The 20,197-nt window shown below is 36.5% G+C and overlaps 1 protein-coding gene across 1 annotated transcript in view; it reads right to left on the bottom strand.

The window, feature by feature from the left end:
• Positions 1 to 1,312: 1,312 nt before the first annotated feature.
• TMEM232 (transmembrane protein 232) overlaps positions 1,313 to 20,197 on the bottom strand; it is a 324,122-nt gene continuing 305,237 nt past the window's right edge. The window contains exon 15 of the mRNA XM_072597246.1: positions 1,313 to 1,429. Coding sequence (XP_072453347.1) covers positions 1,325 to 1,429 — 105 coding nt within the window. The 3' untranslated portion in view covers positions 1,313 to 1,324. The remainder of the gene's footprint in view (positions 1,430 to 20,197) is intronic.

Below are 20,197 nucleotides of genomic sequence, written 5' to 3'. Positions count from 1 at the left end.
AGAGAGAGAGACAGACACAGACACAGACACAGACACAGACACAGACACAGACACAGACAGACAGAGACAGAGAGACAGACAGAGAGAGACAGAGAGAAAGAGAGGGACAGGGAGAGAGAGAGAGATCTAGAATGTGATGTAGAAACATTTAGCTGAAATAAACTTTAGTTGTCATTCATTAAGACATAAAGCTATACTAAGGAGCTTTTGATATCTGAATGCCCAGTGATGGGGAAAGGTATATCTATGGAGCAAACAACGGTGAGAATTAAGTAGAGGATAGGTGTGAGGGAGGGGGAGGTTTACTTCCTGGGTATTTTTCTATCATATTTTCTCAGAACTGATTCACTAAAGAGAGTGAAAAGTGGACCTAGTTTCTGCCCTTACAAGATTAACCAATATAAAAAAAAGACAAGACAGATAACTTAGAATGAAAGATATTATTTACCAACGTGGTGAGGAAAGACTGAGTCAAGGGCTGTGCTAATAAGTTCTTTCAACTTCTGAGTACAACCTTATCTAACTCTGTTGTCTTTACTTATTTTCCTAATTCATATTGTGCCAAAATATCATTGTCATTATTGTTTAGTTTTTCAGTCCTTGTGACCCTATGGACCATAGCACAGCAGCCCTTTCTATCTTCCACCATCTCTCAAAGGCTGTATAAGCTCACGCTCATTGTTTCCATTACACTATTTATCCATCTTATCCTCTGTTATTCCCTTCTCCTTTTGCCTTCAATTGTTTCCAACATTAGGGTCTTTTCCAATGATTTCCATCTTCTCATTATGTGTACAAAGTATTTAAGCTTCAGCTTCAGTATTTGACCTTTCTATGAATAGCTTGAATTAATTTCTTTAAGTATTGACTGATTCGATCTCCTTGCTGTCCAAGGGACCCTCAAGAGTCTTTTCCAGCAGCACAATTAGAAAGTGTTGATTCTGCAGTACTCAGTTTTCCTAATAGTTTAACTCTCACGGTCATTCATTGCTACTGGGAAAACCATAACTTGGGCCATACAGACCTTTGTTGGCAAGGTGATATTTGTGTTTTTTTGTATGCTTGTCCAGATTTGTCATAGTTTTCCTTCCAAGGAGTCAGTGCCTTTTAATTTCTTGGCTTCAGTCACTGTCTGCAGTGATCTTTGAGTCCAAGAATATAAAATGTGACACTGCTTTAATTTCTTCTCCCTCTATTTGTGAGGAAGAAATGGGACCAGTTGCCATGTTCTAATTTATTTTCTATGTTAAACTTTAAGCTAGCTTTTACACACTCTTTTCTTTCACCCACGTCAAGAGGTTTCTTACCTCCTCTTCACTTTCTGCTATGGAAGTGGCATCATCTGCATATCAGAGATTGTTGGTATTTCTTCCAGCAACCTTAATTCTGGGTTTTGATTCATCCAGCCTGGCATTTTCCATGATGTACTCTGCATATATATTAAATAAACATACACTTAAGTCTTCTTTCTACTTTCTTTCTTATAGGTTTGCCAGAAAAAAGCAGTTGGCATAAATGAAATTCACAGAGTGATAACTTTTGTAGGAGAGGCAAGATAGTATAATAGAAATTGTAAGGAAATATGAATCAAGGTACCTAGGATACCTCTGGACCTGCCACTACCTTGCTGTGTGGTCCTCAGAAAGCAAATTTCATTTTCTGGGCCTCAATTTCCTGAAGAAAAAAGAGAGATATAGCCTCTCAAGGTCCTTTCTACATGTACAGTTTTGGTAAAGTTCTAGACTATTCTTGTTCAGTCATGTCAATTGTGTCCAACTCTTCATGACCTCCTTTGGGGTTTTCTTGGCAGAGATCCTGAAGTGATCTTCCATTTCTTTTTCTAGCTTATTTCTACAGAGTTTCTAAAATAGTTTAGGCAGAAATTTGACAGGAGGAATTTTCTAACTTCAAGTCAGAAGTCCCTGAAGCCAGGGACTGTGAAAGTAGCACAGAATTGATCAAAAGAAATGACTTTGCTGTATTCTGAGGGCCTCTGATATATTTTTAAGTGTCCTAGCTGGGTACAGACTTAGACAATGCAGAATAAAATAGCTTTAGCCACCCTCTCTCTCATTCTTTTGATGTGGAGAAGGTTATTAACTCCTGTGTGCACACAGATGGTAGCCAAGAGGAGTAGAGGTCCCAAAGTAGTTCTAGAATGAGGCAGCTAGGTGGTGTAGTGGATAGAGTGCAGGGCATTGAGTTCCAATTCTGCCTCAGAATCTTACTAGCCATGGGATCAAGCCACTTAACCCTGTTTGCCTCAATTCCCCATCTATAAAGTGAGCTAGAAAAAGAAATGGACAAATTACTTACTACTCTCTGAGTTTCTGTTTCTTCACATGTAAATTAGATAATTTTATTTACACAATTTATTTTATTGGATGATGGTAGTAGTGGGTTTATTGTTTGCCACATATACATTTTAATGGCAGGGATATGGAATGATCTTACTCCCTAGGCTTACCTTTGCTTCCATCCATTTGCCTGGGAATGTATGAGGGAGACCAAAAGAATTTCTTAGTTAAGAAAATGGGGAGGCAAGCCAGAAAATTCTTGTCTGTGTGGCAGATGTAGCCTTTCCAATGAACATGGCTATATGCAGCTTAACGATCACCAATTAAGCAAGGTGTCACAAGGAATTTCTAACTCCAAGACATATTGAATCTACTGTGACAGAAATTTTGCCCTTGGTGATCAGGAAGTCAATGTTAAAAAGTAGTAGGCACTTTGTTCTTAGTCTGGTAAGTTTTGGGACTTTACTTTTCTATTAAAAGTTGTAAGAAAAGATTGAAGAGATTTAAATTAAAAGAGCATGAGCACAGACTGCTCTTCTCCTTACAGCTGAAGACTCTAGCTGACACCAAAGACACAAAGCAGAAATAAACTCCAAAACTTCAAAGTCTAGTGGAGCCAGACCTGGCATCAACCAGCAGTGACCTCAGCAACACAGAAGCAATGCTGAACAGCCACCACATGAGACCATCAAGATGTAGATCTCATAACAACAGTTTAATGACATCAACAGACATCCAATGATGTAGAAAAGCATATCTGTGGAGCCAATGAAGGTAAAAATAAAGTGGAGGGTGGGGGTAGAAGTGGCAGTCTGTTTGACATATTTGCCTATGGCAGTCACTCCTTTGCCATATTTTCTTAGGACTCATGTTATGGAGCAGAATAAAAAGTGCATTTTGTTTTTCCCTCACTAGATTTCCCCACCATATAAAGAGGCAAGATAGTCATATAGAATTAACAGAGGTATTTACCAAAACTGAAGAGGAAAGGCTGCGTCCAGGGACTGATCTGAATTGGTAAGTAGATGAAGGTTCTTTCAGCCTTCTTTTGACTTTATCTGTGGTTCTACAGTGCTGAAAGTATGAGTTGATTTTCCATTTGTTTACCATGACCACATATGTTCCTTCTGTGTACGCCTTTCCATAACTGTGCTCTGGTTATGGGTTCCTTAGATATGTACCATTCCACATATGTGCATTGGTTAGATATGTTCTCTACATGTGTGCCCCTCCAGAAGGGTTCCCCATTTGTGTTCAATCCTCCAGTAAACAGTATATGTTTTTGTTAGAAGTTGGGCCTCAAATTCAGGGAGGAAATATGTCATTGCTATTTATTAGTTCATTTCATATCTTTGTTTTGAATAAATTATATCTTCTGTTTGACTAGAAAAAGGAGGAATATTAGTGGGGACTTGTAAATCTTACTTTTAGTGGCTCTGGACCTACAGAGTTTCTTGCACCTGGGGTAGCCTTGACTAGGGTGCTCAACATTATGAGAGTTGGGATCGTAGTTTCTGTACGTGTGGGAAGATGAAAGAGCTTTTTAAACTTTAAAATAGTATAGATCTGTGAGTTATTGTTAATTTGCACAAGATCATTCATGCAACTAAGAGGTGGTAGAGTTAGGACCAGAATGAAAGTAGCATGATTCTCAATGCCATGAGCCTTATGCAGTACTACTTCTAGGTAACAGTCAGCCAAGACTATAATTCTAGGGGAGGAGCTAGACTCAGGGCCAACTAGGAAATTAGGTCTATTCCTGGTAAAAGGGAAAAACAAACAAACAAAAAAACCCCATGATAAATACTTCCACAGCTTGTGTGGGACAGATAAATTCTATTATTAAAACTAAGGATATAATAATTTTTTTTCAAAAAAATGTGTGCATGTATGTATGTGCATGTATGAGTGTGTACGTGTGTAATTAGCAAATTCAACTTCTTACCAGTTCTGAGCTTAGTATATTATAGTGGACTAATAATTTGGGTCTAAGTCTTATTAGTAAGTAGATCCTCAGATATTTGATGCATTTTGTAGTTATTTGGAATGAAATCTCCTTATATTATTTTATTTATATTATAGAGAAATTCTGTTCATTTTTGCAGGTTTATATTGCAGATTGTATATTTGCTGAAGTCATCAGTTGTCTCAAGTAGTGCCTTTATTGATTCCCTAGAATTTTCCTGGTATAACATACCCTCAAATAGGGATAGTTTTATCTCCTCTTGACCTAGCTTTATGCCTTTAATTTTTTTCTCTTGTCTTACTGCTGTTGCTAATATTTCCAAAAATATACCAAATAATACTGCAAAAACTGGTCATTCTTGTTTCAATCTTGTATTTATTGCAAAATGTTCCAATGTATCCCCACTGCATACAATGCTTGCTTTTGGCTTTAGATAGATGCTTTTTGTGATATTAAAAAAGATATTTCTGTGTCTACAAATTTTTGTTTTTTGTTTTTGCTTTTTTTTAAAGCATAAAGTAGGTTTCTCAAAAAACTTTTCTGAATCTATTGAGATGATTACAAAGTTTTGGTTTTGAATTTTAATATGGTTAATTATGTTGATTCCCTAATATTGGACCATTCTTGCCATTTGGGGATAATGAATGATTTCTTGGGAAAATTGCTGTAGTCTTTTTGATAGCATTTTGCTTAAAATTTTTGAATCAATATTCATGAATGATATTGGCATATATATAGTTTTCTTTCTGTGTTTTATGTAGCTTCCGGCTTTATGTGGTAAGATTATATTTATCTCAAAAAAGGATTATGGAAGTGTTCTTTCTTAAGGTGAATAACTTTTGAGGTCTGAGTGCTAATTATTTTTTAAAAGTTTGATAGTATTCTGTGAATTCATCAGGACCAGGATTCCCCCCCCCCCCCCCCCCCCAATACCCCAATAGGTCCTTTATAGCTAGATCTATTTTCTTTCTGAAGATCTGGTTAAGGTCACTAGCTCATCTTCTGATAGTCCAAGTATTTCCACATAATATGCTCTCATTATGTTTTTCATTTCTTCTGGTTTTGTGGTGTTTACTCCTTACTCAGGGTTATTTTGTTGATTGGATTTTCTGCTCTCCAGGGAAAAATCAGATTAGTTAAGAGTATCAATTTTATCGGTTTTTTCAAAGAACCAAATTTTAGTTTTATTACTCATTTCTATTGTTTTTGTTTCCAATTTATTTCCCTGATACTTTTTAATATCTTCTCCTTTATGGTTATTTTAGGTATGTTTCTTTTTTGACTTTCTAAATTTTTTAAAGGCACATTCAATCCATTAATCCCATTTTATCATATTTTGTTAATGCATGTTTGCAAAGAAATAGTTTTACCCCTGAGGATGATTTTAGCTGCATCTTAGAAATTTTGGTATGTTGTTTCATCATTATCATTTTCTTTTATAAAGTTATTAAGTGTTTCTATGATTTGTTCTTTGTTTACTTGTTATTTGGAATTTCATTAAATCTCCATTTGGGTCTGTATCTTTTTGTTTGTGCTTCCAGACCCAATAACTACTTTTACTGCATTTTGGTCTGTAACAGATATAAACTATTTCTACCTATTTACATTTCTTTGCAATATTTCTGTGCCTTAATGTGTCATCAATTTTTGTAAAAGTTCCATGTGGTGCTGAAAATATGTACATTTTTTTGTAGTCCAATTTAAAAGATGGCACATTCAATCCATCAATGGAGTTATTGGTTTTGTTATTTATAAAGCACCTACTATGTGCCAGGCATTGTGCTAAATTCTGGAGGTACAAAAAAGAGGCAAAAGAAAGTCTTGGGCATAAAAGAACTTAAAATATATTAGGGGAGACAATATATAAACACATATGCAAAGCAAGCTATATACAGAATAAATAGGAAATAACTAACAGAGAGAAAGCATTGAAATTAAAAGGGGTATGGAAAGTTTCCTGTAGAATGTAGGATTTTAGTTGGCATTTATAGGAAGCTAGGGAGATCAGTTTTTGGAGTGGATGAGGGAGAACAGTCCAGGCAGAAAGGACAGCTGGAAAGAATGCCCAGAGCCAGTGGACAGAGTATCTCGTTGGTGGAAGAGCCAACATGCCAGCATTAGTGGATCAAAGAGTATGTGTCGGGGAATACGTTGTAAGAAGACTGGAAAACTTCCCTCTGAATGTCAAACAGAACACTTTGTATTTGTCCCTGGAGACAATAGGAAGTTACTGGAGTTTATTGAGGTGACAGGATCAGATTTATGTTTTAGGAAAATCACTTTGATTGTTGAATGGAGGATGGATTGGAGTGGGGAGGAACTTGAGGAAAACAGCCCCATTCAAGGGTTTACAGCAATAATCCAGGGATGAGGTGATGAAGACCTTCACTAGAGTGATGGCAGTTCCAGAGGAGAGAGGGAAGGGGCATGTTTTAGAGATGCTGATAAGGTGAAAATGATAGGCTCTGGCAATGGCTTAGATATGGGGTGTGTGTGTGTCAAAGATAATGAGGAATCTGGAATGACTTTTAGGTTGTTTGCCTGAAGCCTAGGAGGATGGTGTTACAGTAATTGGAAAGGTAGGATAAAAGGAGCATTTAGGAGGAAAAATAACGAGTTCTGTTTTGGATATATTTAATTTAATTTGTCTACTGAACATCCAGTTTGAGATGTCTGAAAGGCAGTTGGAGATGTGAGGTTGGAGGTCTGCAGAGAGACTGGAGCAGGATAGATATATTTGAGAATCATTAGCTGAGAGGTGGTTGTTAAAGCCATGGAAACTGATGAGATTACTGAGTGAAACAGTGTAGAAGAAGAGAGAAGACCTAGGACAGAACTCTGAGAGACACTTATGGTTAAAGGTTATGATCTGGAGGAGGATCCAACAAAAGAGAGAGAAGAAGGGGCCAAAAAGGGTTGGAAGAGGAGAATGTGATCAACAGTGTCATGGATATGTTTGTAGATAGTAGGAAATGAGCTAGTAGACAGGGAGAGATTGCAAATAAGTCAAAGATTGGGGAAGACAGAGGGAGCAATCTGTTGAAGGAGATGGGATGTAATGGGATCACTTGAACAAATAGAGAGGTTAGCCTTGATAAGGAGTATGGCCCTTTATCGTGTGAAATGTCTTTTAACTCTAGTTTCTCCAGAAATTTGGTCCATTCCACATTTTCCTCTTTGTTTATCTTTCTGTTAGGATCCAAAACTATTGGATATTGAAATCTCCCATTAAAATTATATTACCCTCTACATCTTCTTGTTGCTTAGATAATATTGCCTTTATAAATTTGGATGCTAAGGCATATGAAGTGTAAAGGCTTATTAATTTTTTCTTTTTAAAAAAATTATTTGTTTTCATTTTTCAGCAATCACTTCTATGAATCTTAAATTTTCTTCCCCTCCCTCCTCAAGAGGGTATGCAATCTTATACGAGTTCTACACATCTATTCTTATTAAACATGTTTCCACATTAGTTATGTTGCATAGAAGAATTAAAATGAATGGGAGAAACCATGAGAAAAATCAAAAGAAAACAAAACATAACACAAGAGAAAATAGTCTGCTTCATTCTGCTTTCTGATTCCATAGTTTTATAGGTCCTTGTCTTGCTGTGAAGGGCTTAGTCTATCAGAAACAATCCTTGCACCCTGTGGCTGTTACTGTGCATGATATTCTCCAGGTTCTGCTCATTTCACTCAGCATCAGTTCAGATAAGTCTTTCCATGTTTTTCTGAAGTCCAACCATTTGTCATTTCTTATAGCATAATAGGATTCCATTCCATTCATATATCACAACTTGTTTAGCCATTCCCCAGCTGATGGGCATTTCCTCGATTTCCAATTCTTGGCCAGCACAAAAAGAGCTGCTATAAATATTTTTGCACATATGGGACCTTTTCCCATTTTTATGATCTCTTTTTGATACAAGCCTGGAAATGATATTGCTGGGTCCAAGGGTATGCACATTTCTGTTGCCCTTTGGGCATAGTTCCAAATTGGTCTTCAAAATGGTTGGATCAGCTCACAGCTTCACCAACAATGAATTAGTGTTCCAACTCTCCCACATCTTCTCCAACATTTATCATCTTCCATAAAGGCTTGTTATCAACATTTATTTGTGGTGTAAGGTTACTTTCAGCACAATGTAGTTTTCTTATTTATCCCATTTGTTTTTTGAAAATTTGTGCTTGCTTTATCAGATAGAATGATTCCAACTCCAGTTCTTGTGGATTGATTTGCTGCATTTTTCCTCATTCTCTTAGTTTTATTTTGTGTATCTTTGGCTCTCAAGAAAAATGGATCAAGTCTGCTTCATGATGAAAACACATTGCTACTCTCATATGGATGAACTTTACACTTCAGCAACTGACCCATTTTATGTTCCCTATGCATGGTATTTCACATTCCACCTCTGATCTTTTCTAGATTGTCTCCTATGTCTCAAATGCTCTCCCTCTTCACTTCTGCCTTTTAGAACATCTATATCCCTTAATGGATCAGCTCATGTTCCACCTCCTTCAACAGACCTTTCTTGATTTTTCTGGTTGTTATTGTCCCCTCTCTTCTCCCAAATTGCCTTGTATACATGTTATATGTACTTATCTGTGTACAAGATGACTTTCTTAGTAGAATATAAGTCAAGAAATTTCTCAATTTAGTCTTTGTCTCTCCATCATCTTGCATTGTGCCTGCCACACAATCAGCATTACTAAGTGTTTATTGATAGGTTAATTGGTTGAGGAAGTAATGGCATCTTACACACACACACACACACACACACACACACGCACACACGCACACACGCACACACGCACACACAAAACCATAGAAAATACATGACCAGTAGGATAAGAAGCCAAGTTATAGTCTGGAAGAAAAAAGCTAGAGAACAGCATATTTCATCTAATGGACACAACCAGTTTTAACGAGCAGCTAATGAAATTGCTCGAGTAAAACAGAACAAGAAAGAAAAGCATAGATTAAGGTTGGGGTCAATATTTTAGGAGGTAAGAGGAAGAATAAACAAGTCAGTGCTAAATGATATTAAGATCATGGCTTTAGAGCCAGACAGGAGAAGGGCATTCCTTAAATAGCATTCCCATAATTGATTCTAGAAAGGGCTGATATTGCCAACAGCCTTAAAAAATGAAACTATATAAAACACAGAGTTGGAAGAGACTTTATATGAATTATTAACTCTAACCCACTCATTTTACAAATTAGGAAACTGAGGTCTACAGAGTTTAAGTGATTTGCTCAATGTCTCACAGATAGCAGAATTAGATTCAATCATTTAGCTTCTGAGTATAAATCAAAAGCTTTTTCCCCCAAATATCATCTAACTCATAGAAGCCTGAGAAGTTTGGCTAGTATCACACTGAGAAAGGATTTGGGTTGCAGTGATTCCAAGGATAAAGAGAAAAGAACATAGTTAGGGAGTGGGAGAAGCTAAGGAAGATCAGGTCCTAGTTCCGTTTATATTTTTTCATTAGGACTGCAAGTACCTACTGTTCCAAGTTTTAAGTCTTGTTGTTAAATTTGTATTTTTCTTCTTCTATATGCTAATTTTAGACTAAATTTCCCTTCCAGTTTAGAACAATAAAATCCTTTATAGAACTTAAAGACATGATATATACTTATTTCAGAAATAGCAGAGTTTGGGAGAAGTTGGAAATCAGATTCCCATTTGATGGAGACTTTGGTGTGAATTTCTGAGGAGAGAAGAATGGATGATAGTAATGACTTCCAAGAAGACAGCAAGAAAAGAGGAGACAGCACGAGACAAGGAATTTGTTTAGAGCCTCAGTGATCATACAGTGGAATCTGAACTAATTTGACCTAAAAGATCAGGGTTAAAATCCTAGCTTCATTTCTTTAACCTTGGGTTTCCTCATCTATAAAATTAGGACAATTATATCTAAATAATCTCACCATGTTGTTTTACATTATAAATGTGATAATGTGTACAATGTCCTTTGTAAGTTGTAAATATTAACTATAAATATCTCTGTGAATGCAATATTATGCCAGTATACTATTAACAGATCATAGAATTGAAGATGGAAGGGACCTTAGAGGCTATCAAGTTCATCCTCTCCTTTTATGGAGGAAGAAAGTGAGGAGGACAGAAGTTATTTGCCTAGGGTAGTATCTGAGGCAGAATTTGAACTCAAGTCTTCCTAACTCCAGTGATTTACATTCTCTACAGGATCACTGTAATGTTATTTATGTTAAAAAGAATTAAAGATCTTTCTCACCCATTAATGGGCCTGTCCATTTAGGGAAACTTGATTAGGGGAGATTTGTTTTGTAGGAAGGCTCACACCTTCCGTTAATTTCTAATGAGGCACTGATTCTCAAGGGTATTGATGCCCTCTGGCTCTGAAAAGTGTATAAATACTCTAAGGTGAGGTTTTACTTTGGGGCTTATTCATTGGAAGTATTTGTTTGGCCAGAGGAGACTCTGGGCAGCTGCTATGGAGGCCCCTGGCTTTGAAAACCCAGAAGTTGGTGCTTCTCTCTCTAGTAACTATGTAACTATGTAATTGCCAGACAGTAGAATCCATCTTTTGATCTGTGATGCATGTATTGCTTATGGTCAGATAGTTGGAAGCCCTGTCTGTTGATCTTTATTTTTCTATTTGTATTTTCCCTGAAGTTCAGGGTGCTGACTTTTTCCCCTGAACTAAATGAATGATATATGTGCTTGATTAAAGTAGACTGTTGAGCTCTCAAAAGTTGCTTTCCTTTTAGACAAATATATCTAAGAATCTATACAGCAGGCGCTCCTGTGAATGTCAGGGTCCTTGCTGTTACAATCACCTATCTAGCTGCTTGTAGAAGGCACCCCAGAAGTGCCACAACTTATTTGTAGTTTTCTTTTTTTCTTTTTGTACTTATTACATCACATTACCTTGTATTGTAAATTATCTCTCCCAGTGTACATGTCTTTTCTTTCCAACAAAATAGCAAGCTCCCTGAGAGTTAGGACTATGCTACATAATTGGTCATATCTTCAGTAGAGCTTTGAACAAGGTAAGTACTCAATAAATGGCTTTTTTTTTTATTTTTTATTTATCACTTCATTCTTTTCGCAAGAGTGAAAGAACAAATAAAAAACATCAGGAAGACCTGAGTTGGCAGGTACCATTGACTTTCTTTGTCAATTAGCAACATTTGTTTATCATTCACTATAAGTCAAGCATTCTAATAGAAACTATAAAGATGAGGAGAGCTAGGAAGTGAGAGACAAAAAATAGCTTCTCCCAAAGAGCCCAGGGTTTACTTTGGGGATGAAAAGACTCATGAAAGGATTAAAGAATGCTTACAAAACAATATGCAAACAAGTACCGATAAACACACTTCAATGATTTGCTGATGTGGATACTATTTCCACTGACACTGATCTTAACCCTTCTAAACTTGGTTTTGAGGGTTGCTTTCAATGGAAAATGTATTTACCTTGGATCCAAAGGGGCTATGAGCCCTTCCAAACTTAATTGGGCTGCTGAACCAAACATGTGGCCTATTTTCCTTTCCATCTTGGTAGCACCTTTATTGGTAGAAACTCTGAGAATCTAGAGTAATCACCATGCCACAGTAGTGAAGGACTTTAGTGGAAACTACATTATATAATAATAGAGACCAATGTGGAAAGGAGACAACCGAATAGGAGGGAAGGAATTGGCAGAATTTTCCCACCATCTACACTCCTTAGTTGGGTCAAAACATGACTTTCTCATAACATTTCTTCCTGTCATTGAGAGCAGTAGTGCTTTGCTAAACCAAAAACATTGCCAAGCAAAAGTGAGCTGGGAACTTTGATGGAATCATGCATTATACTATTTGATTAGTGGGAAACCAAGACCCTTCATAATATTTGAGTAGCTCCTGAATATTCTGATGAGCCAGGAGCACAAATAGAAATGAAATGTAAAGTTATGCACTCTAAAGAGTACTTAGAATTTTCTAAACTTGTAAAAGGAATGATAAATACATTGATATTGCTCTATGGTTTATTTTTTAATTTTTATTTTTTTACTTTTCCTTCAAACCCTCTCAATTATTTAAATAGCAAATGATTTCTTAGAGGAATATTTGGAGAATTAGGTATTTCATCTCTGGCAGGATTTAAAGTCACTTCATTAGCAGGTCTTGGAATTCTTATTTGCCCTCAGGGGACTTGACAGCTTAGAACTCATGAATGTGCATGAAGAGGAACACATACAGCATAATGTGGGTTAATTCGAAATAATGTGATGTATGTTCATCCCTTTCACACTAATTTGGAATGATGAAAGATAACAGTCTTCTCTGGACTTTCTATAGGGCTTCCACTGACTTTAACATTTTGATTTTTCATTTTTTTTAAAGGATAAAATCAAGCATTTCTCATTTCCTGATTTCATGGCTAATGAATGTGCTTTCCTTAAGAGGTTTTGATGTCAGGTTATATCTCAGCCTGAACCACACTTTAATGTGTTATCTGTGGAGTGTGCAACCACTAGAGCTTTACAACATCATTAAATTAGGTAACCATGGGAGCTGTTGCCACAGAGGAAGGTTGAAGGCTTTTCATTTTATTACTAAAGGGTTTCCATTGGAAAGGAAAATGGATGGTTTTTAATTTTTATTTGGTCTTAAGAACTTATAGCAAAGAAAAAAGAGAAGAGGTTTCCTTTGTCTCAGACTGTTATACAATAGGGAATTCAGGTTTGCAAACAGTAAACTGTACGATTTCTAAAATGCTTTATTTAAATTTTTTATGTCAGTTCAACTCCCAGAATTTATTCTCTCTGAAGAGACCTCAAGAGAGAAAATGAACTTAAAGAGTCCTGGAAAGCCAATTTTTCCATGTTTTGGAATTTATCCTCATAAATGATACCTTCTCCCTGCGGGAACGGTGCTGGTGAGTCATAGTGAGAAGTGGCATGTAACAAATTCTGCAGTTTATTTCTCATTTTCATAAAGTTTCAAAGGTTACTAATAGCCCTGAGTGAGAGGACCCTCTTAGAGGAAAAAATAAAACACTGTCCATGGCAGAATGCCATGGTAGGACAAACCAGGGTACACAGGAAAAGCAAATCCAAAGGAAAGAAGGAGATATGAAGGAGGTCATTGTTATATCATTAACAGCTGTGGAGAGAACAACACAGAATTAGTCAAGAGAAATACTATAAATGGTTTTGGAAAAATGATAACTTATGTCTTGCAGCATTTTTTGCTTGATATCACAGTCTTTTGTTGTGGTAGTGAGCTCAGCGTGATGCTCTCCTTTGTTCTAATGTCTCTGTATCATTATGGAATCAGACCCCAACTGTTAGCTGTATGGTCAAGTCACATCTGATTTCTAGAAATTTCCAAGTTCCTACAGATTAATGAGGGACTAGATCAGCAACTTGACTGGTAATTCAGTTTGACTTCAGATTGTATGGTATGACAAGATCTAGTCCCTATGAGTATTGATTATTTTAATCTCAATAAAGGATTTTATTCTCAAGATTAATATGAATCTCATTTTGTTTCGTTTCTTAGTCTATTAAAGCACTAAAAAACCTCACTAAAAGCAAAACCAGATTTTGATTACCACCACTACCACTGCTATTTTCCTTTGTAGACAGTTCATGTCTTATTGAAAACAGAATCTAATTTTAATGTTATCAATTTTTTTTTGCCATTGCAATAGATTCATTGGATCCGGATTATGACAATTTTTTCTTATTAAAAATTGATTGTCTTATGGTCAGTTGGTTGTAAATGAGCGATAGAGACATTTCTAGATGTCACTGTGGTTGAATTTAGCTACTGTGATTTCTATTTCTGTTCTTAACAGAGAGAAGATGGAAGGGAAATATATCTTTTTGTGCAGACAATACACCCAGTAAAGATAACAGTAGGGAGCTCTTGAATTCATGGAATAAATCCTCTTGCCTCGTTCAGGTTGGAAATAAGTAGTAATTCATTGGTGCAAACTTTAATTTACTGTTTTCTTTTGACAATATAGAGGGTTAGTGATAGAGAGAAAACTTTATTACAGAGTATTATTCTTCTAATGGAAAAGAAAGATAGGAAAGGTTACTTATCACCAAACAGTTGCTTCTTATCAAGAAAACTGAGCACCAGTCTTTTTCTGGTATTACTTAAAAAGATGTCTTGTAGCTCTGTTAATTCAACTTTCTTTTGGGCAAAAAGCCAAAGTCAAAGCATTAGGGATTTTTGTTGTTGTTTTAGTCTCTAGACTTTTCCTGTCATGTCTGGATGATCTAGATATGAAGCCATTTTCTCCTGCTATCATAAGGTTAATGGCTCATCTCCTTCAGGGCTGATGGCACCTAGGTGCTGGGGGGAAAGAATTTATGGAAGTAAGCAGCTATCAGTTTTGCAAACATATATGTAATACAGAGGTTTTTCCTCTTTTAATTTTCTTAGAATGTGGATTTACAGTTGGGAAAATTAAAAAAAATTAAGAGGAATATTAAGAATATTAGAAGCACGAAAACCAGAGAAAGCAGAAAAGGGACGAAAAAGCAACTATAAAGGACAAAATATGGGAATGCAAAGGAGTTATTTCTCTTTGTTTCCTCTTGTGATATATCAGTGACATTCATACTATAGCCTTCTTTTGTGTGATGATGTATGGAACCTCTATTTTGCAACATGGAAGAAGTTTCTAATTATGGGAATGGCCAGTTTTCCTTAGGGAGCAATAGCTCTAGTTTTTCTGCAATTGCTAATTCACAGAAACTAATGCTTGCCATTGGGAAAATGCTTGCCATTGGGGGAAAATATTTTTCATCATTTCAAAGTACTACTAGCAACTATTGCATATCTTATCCAGTACATGTCATTGTCATAAGTTTATGGAAGGAAGGTGGTTTCATTCTCATAGGTCCTTTCTAACAAAAGCAAGTATTTTTGACCTGGCATCCATGGACTTGAACAAAAAAAAAATTATATGTATATACACACATATACATATATATATATACACACACACATACATACATAGGTATACACACACACATGCACACACACACACACACACACATATATACACCTAAATTCTGAATTAAGGGAATAAACTCTAGTAGTATTAGTAGTACCTGTGACTTTGTTACCAAATATTTTTTATATTACTGTACAGAATTTGCAGATATCTGAAAATATTGTTTATACTTATCACTGTTTTGGAATTACTATAACTACTAAATGAGGCAGTAGACTGAGCAGGGTTACAGTCTTCCTGTCAATCGACATGCTGTATAGCTGACCAACTATCAGACAATTCTGTCCCCCAAAATCATTCAGCCACCAAATGCAAAATAATGTATTTTCACATTGGTGACTCAGTGTAATTACTGAAAGTGGTTCAAATGATATGATGTTTTCAAAAATAGTTGATTTTTCTTTAAAATTCTTTGAAATAAGTCACCAAGAAAATGTCAGTCTTGCCAATGCTTCAATTATGCAACTGGACAGAACTATAGACATCTTTTAATATAGTCACTTCCTTTCATATGTAGGACTAATATAGTCAATTCGTAACTGTTCAATGAATATACTGTATGTCTTTCCTTCCTTCCTTCCTTCCTTCCTTCCTTCCTTCCTTCCTTCCTTCCTTCCTTCCTTCCTTCCTTCCTTCCTTCCTTCCTTCCTTCCTTCCTCCCTTCCTTCCTTCCTTTCTTCCTTCATCCCTCCCTTCCTCCTGTCTCTCTCTTTGCCAAAACCTTAAACTCAGTGCACTCTGAAGCCTATACTTGAACAACAATAAGTCTCTGCCCAAACTTCACTTGAGGGCTCTTTTTGGGACACTCCTGGCTTCAGAATGATTATCAATAGCAACTATTGCTCTTTCCCTCACAGCTCCATTTACTTATTTTTTGTTTCTTTCTTTTGCTCCTTAAAGGGGCCATTCCCTGTTTACTTCTTAAAGAGGCCTATTCACTGAATGGGCATTATCTCACTCTGAGTACCTGAATAGGCCAAGGTGTCCCATTGCATCCTGGGTCATCTCCAGTCATCCTGATGAATATCTGGTCACTGGATTCAGACTGCTCTGAAGGAGAAGTGAGGCTGGTGACCTCCACAGTCCTCCCTCACTCAAAACAAAGTCAAGTCATGTCATCATTTCTCTGATGGCATGGTATTCTTCAAAAATGAAGGATGAACACAGACAGAAAGACACAGAGTCTAAGCCCTCTGATCCTTTAATGTAGAAGCTAATAAGAACTGTGTTATCTTGACTAAGGCTCCTTGAAATTTGAATTGTTTCTTTCTGGCTGCTTGCAGTATTTTCTCCTTGATCAGATAATTCTGGAATTTTGCTGCAGTATTCCTTGGAGTTTTCATTTTTGGATGTTTTCATTTCAGGAGGTGATTGGTGGATTCTTTCAATGACTATTTAATCCTCTGGTTCTAGGATATAAGGGTAGTTTTCCTATATAAGTTCTTGAAAGATGCTTTCTAGGATCTTTTTTGGTACTGGTTTTCAGGGAGTCCAATCATTCTTAAATTAAATTATTATATTATGTACTTATATCATACAATATTATATAATTAATAATATATATGCATACATACATATGTGAGTGTATAAAATCTAATTTAAATCTATTTTCCAGGTCAGATGATTATCCAATGAAATTATATTTTCTTCTATTTTTTCATTCTTTTGATTTTGTTTTATTTGTTGATTTTGTTGATTCTTGATGACTCATTGAATCATTAGCTTCCACTTGCTTGCTCAATTCTAATTTTTAAGGAATTATTTTCTTTAGTTAGCTTTTGTACCTCCCTTTCCATTTGATGAATTTTAGTTTTTAAAAAGTTACTTTCTTCAATTGATTTTTTTCCCCATTTGATCAATTGCATTTTTAAGGAATTGTTTTCTTCAGTCAATTTTTGTGCTCCATTTTCCCAGCCATTGACTCTCTTGCATAACTCATTTCTTTTCCCAATTTTCCTTCTACCTCTTTTATTTGATTTTTGAAATCCTTTATGAGCTTTTCCGAGAAGGCTTTGGGGTTTGAGACCAATTCATCTTCCCCACTGAGGCTTTACATATAGACATTTTGATGTTCTTGTCCTCTTATGAATTTTTGTTTTGATCTTCTCTGTCACTATTGTAGCTTTCTATGGTCAGGACTCTTTTCTGGTTTTTGCTCATTTTAAGCCTATTTCTTAAATTTTAAAGTCAAATTCTGCTCTTGGGTTACAGGGGACACTGTCTTAAGCTTCCTGTGCTGGGGGCCAGTGGCCTGGTTACAGATTTTCTGCACTGTGGCCTCAGTTGCTGGAGTGGCCTAGTCTATCTATTGTGTTAGGGGTTTGAGTGTGGACAGTTTGTCTTCTTCACTGGAGGTCACACAACTGGCCTACTGTGCCATTGATCTACTGAGCCAGGACCAAGGGACCTTAGCTGCTAATCCATTCTGTGGCTAAGAGCCTCCCACTGGCTTACTTGGATATGGCCTTTACTGGGCTGCACTTCCCTCTTACCCAGGTGAGACAGACCTTTCCTGAAGTCCTTCAAAGTTATCTTAAGCTGGAAAATTATTTCACTCCATCTTTTTGTTGGTTTCGTCATTCTAGACTCTGTTAAAAGGTTTGATTTAACATTGTTTCTAAGGGAAACTGGAAAGGGCTCAAGCAGCTTCCTGACTTTTCTCCACCATCTTGGTTCCACTTAGAGTCTCCCAATCTTTATCTCACATCTGCTCTTATTATCCTGTGTCATGACTCACAGGAAACACAAAGTATCTTAGGAGTTCCCACCCTTATTTGAAGAAGTTTATTAACTTGATCAACCATCAACTCCATGAAGCCTCCTCAGCTTTCATTGCATGGTCCATGAAAGTCAAGAACTCTCTCTTGCTCTGAATATGTTGGTCCAGTTTACTGTCATGCCTCTTGCAATTCCCATTGAGTTAATCTGAGTAGGAGGCTTTTCCCATAGAGTGGTCTCCTCCATATTTGTAGGGCTCTTCTCCTAGTTAAACCACAATGTGAGCTGCAAAGCATTTTTGTCTTAGTCCAATCTGCCATCACCACATCAAATATGGGAGATGTGACTCTTAAACCACCTCTGTCTTGGTTCAGGTTTGATGATGGGATGAAATGAGTTACTTACAAGTTATTTAACAGTTAAAAAAGGTTAACTTTGCTCTAATACATTAAGTTTGCTGTGTTACAGTAAAACTTTGCTGAATTTGCAAGAATTTGGTGGTACTTAGCTTCTCTAGATGCAGTCCGTGTGGAAACTTACCTGGTTATCAGGACTAGTTTTTTTTTTTTTTTTCTTTTTTTTTAATTTTTTTATTTTTTTAATGTTTAACAATCACTGCCATACAATTGGGATTTTATCCCTCCCCACCCACCCCCCACTACCTCCCTCCCTCCCCACGACTGCATACAATTCTGTATAGATTCTACATATACTTTCTTATTGAGTATATTTTCACTATAGTCATGCTATGTAGTCAGACTAAGATAAATGAAAGAATCCGTATAACAAATCAGAACATGATACACAAACAGATACACATACACAAACATGATCTGCTACATTATGTGAGTGACTTCCATATTTCTCTCTCTGAGTGTGGAAGGCATTTTGCCTTGAGGTCCACCATTGGGATTTTTTTTTTTTTTTCAGAAGTTCTTGTGTTATTACAAAAATCTAAGTCTACCAGAAAAAACTCTCACACACTGTGGTTGTTGCTGTGCATAAAGTTCTCCTGGTTCTGCTCCTTTCACTCAGCATCAGGTCATATAAGTCCTTCCAGGCCTCTCTGAAGTCTTCTTGTTCATCATTTCTTATGGCACAATAGTACTCCATTACATTCATATACCATAATTTATTCAGCCATTCCCCAATTGATGGACATCCCCTTGACTTCCAGTTTTTGGCAACTACATAGAGTGCTGCTATAAATATTTTTGTATATGTGGGACCCTTTCCCATTTTTATGATCTCTTGGGGATACAGTCCTAGTAGCGATATTGCTGGGTCAAAGAGTATGCACATTTTTGTAGCCCTTTGGGCATAGTTCCAAATTGCTCTCCAGAATGGTTGGATGCGCTCGCAGCTCCACCAACAATGAATTAGTGTTCCAACTCTCCCACATCCTCTCCAGCATTTATCATTTTCTTGTTCTGTCATGTTTGCCAATCTTATAGGTGTGATGTGGTACCTCAGAGTTGTTTTGATTTGCATCTCTCTAACCAATAGTGATTTAGAGCATTTTTTCATATGATTATAGATAGCTTTAATTTCTTCCTCTGAAAATTGCCTGTTCATATCCTTTGACCATTTATCAATTGGGGAATGACTTGTATGATTATACATTTGGGTCAGTTCTCTATATATTCTAGAAATGAGGCCTTTATCCCCGAGCTTAGCTGTAAAAATTTTTTCCCAATTTACTACATCCCTCCGGATTTTGGTTGCATTGGGTTTGGTTGTGCAAAAACTTCTCAGTTTAATGTACTCAAAGTTATCCATTTTGCATTTCATAATGCATTCTATCTCTCCTTTAGTAAAGAATTCTTCCCTTCTCCATAGATCTGATAAATACACTATTCCTTGCTTCTCCAGTTTATTCATGGTATCAATCTTTATACCTAAATCATGTACCCATTTGGACTTTATTCTTGTGTACGGTGTCAGGTATGGGTCTATGCCTAATTTCCGCCACACTGTTATCCAGTTTTCCCAGCAATTTTTGTCAAACAATGAGTTCTTATCCCAGAAGCTGGGGTCCTTGGGTTTATCAAACAGAAGGTTGCTATATTCCTTGCCTACTGCATCTTGAGTGCCAAGTCTATTCCACTTGTCTACCTCTCTGTTTCTTAGCCAATACCAAGTGGTTTTGATAATTGCTGCTTTATAGTACAGTTTAAGGTCTGGTAGCGCTAGGCCACCTTCCCAAGCATT

Source organism: Notamacropus eugenii, chromosome 3 (assembly GCF_028372415.1).
Source record: "Notamacropus eugenii isolate mMacEug1 chromosome 3, mMacEug1.pri_v2, whole genome shotgun sequence".
Lineage (NCBI taxonomy): Eukaryota > Metazoa > Chordata > Mammalia > Diprotodontia > Macropodidae > Notamacropus > Notamacropus eugenii.
This window is presented reverse-complemented; position numbering and strand designations above follow the sequence as displayed.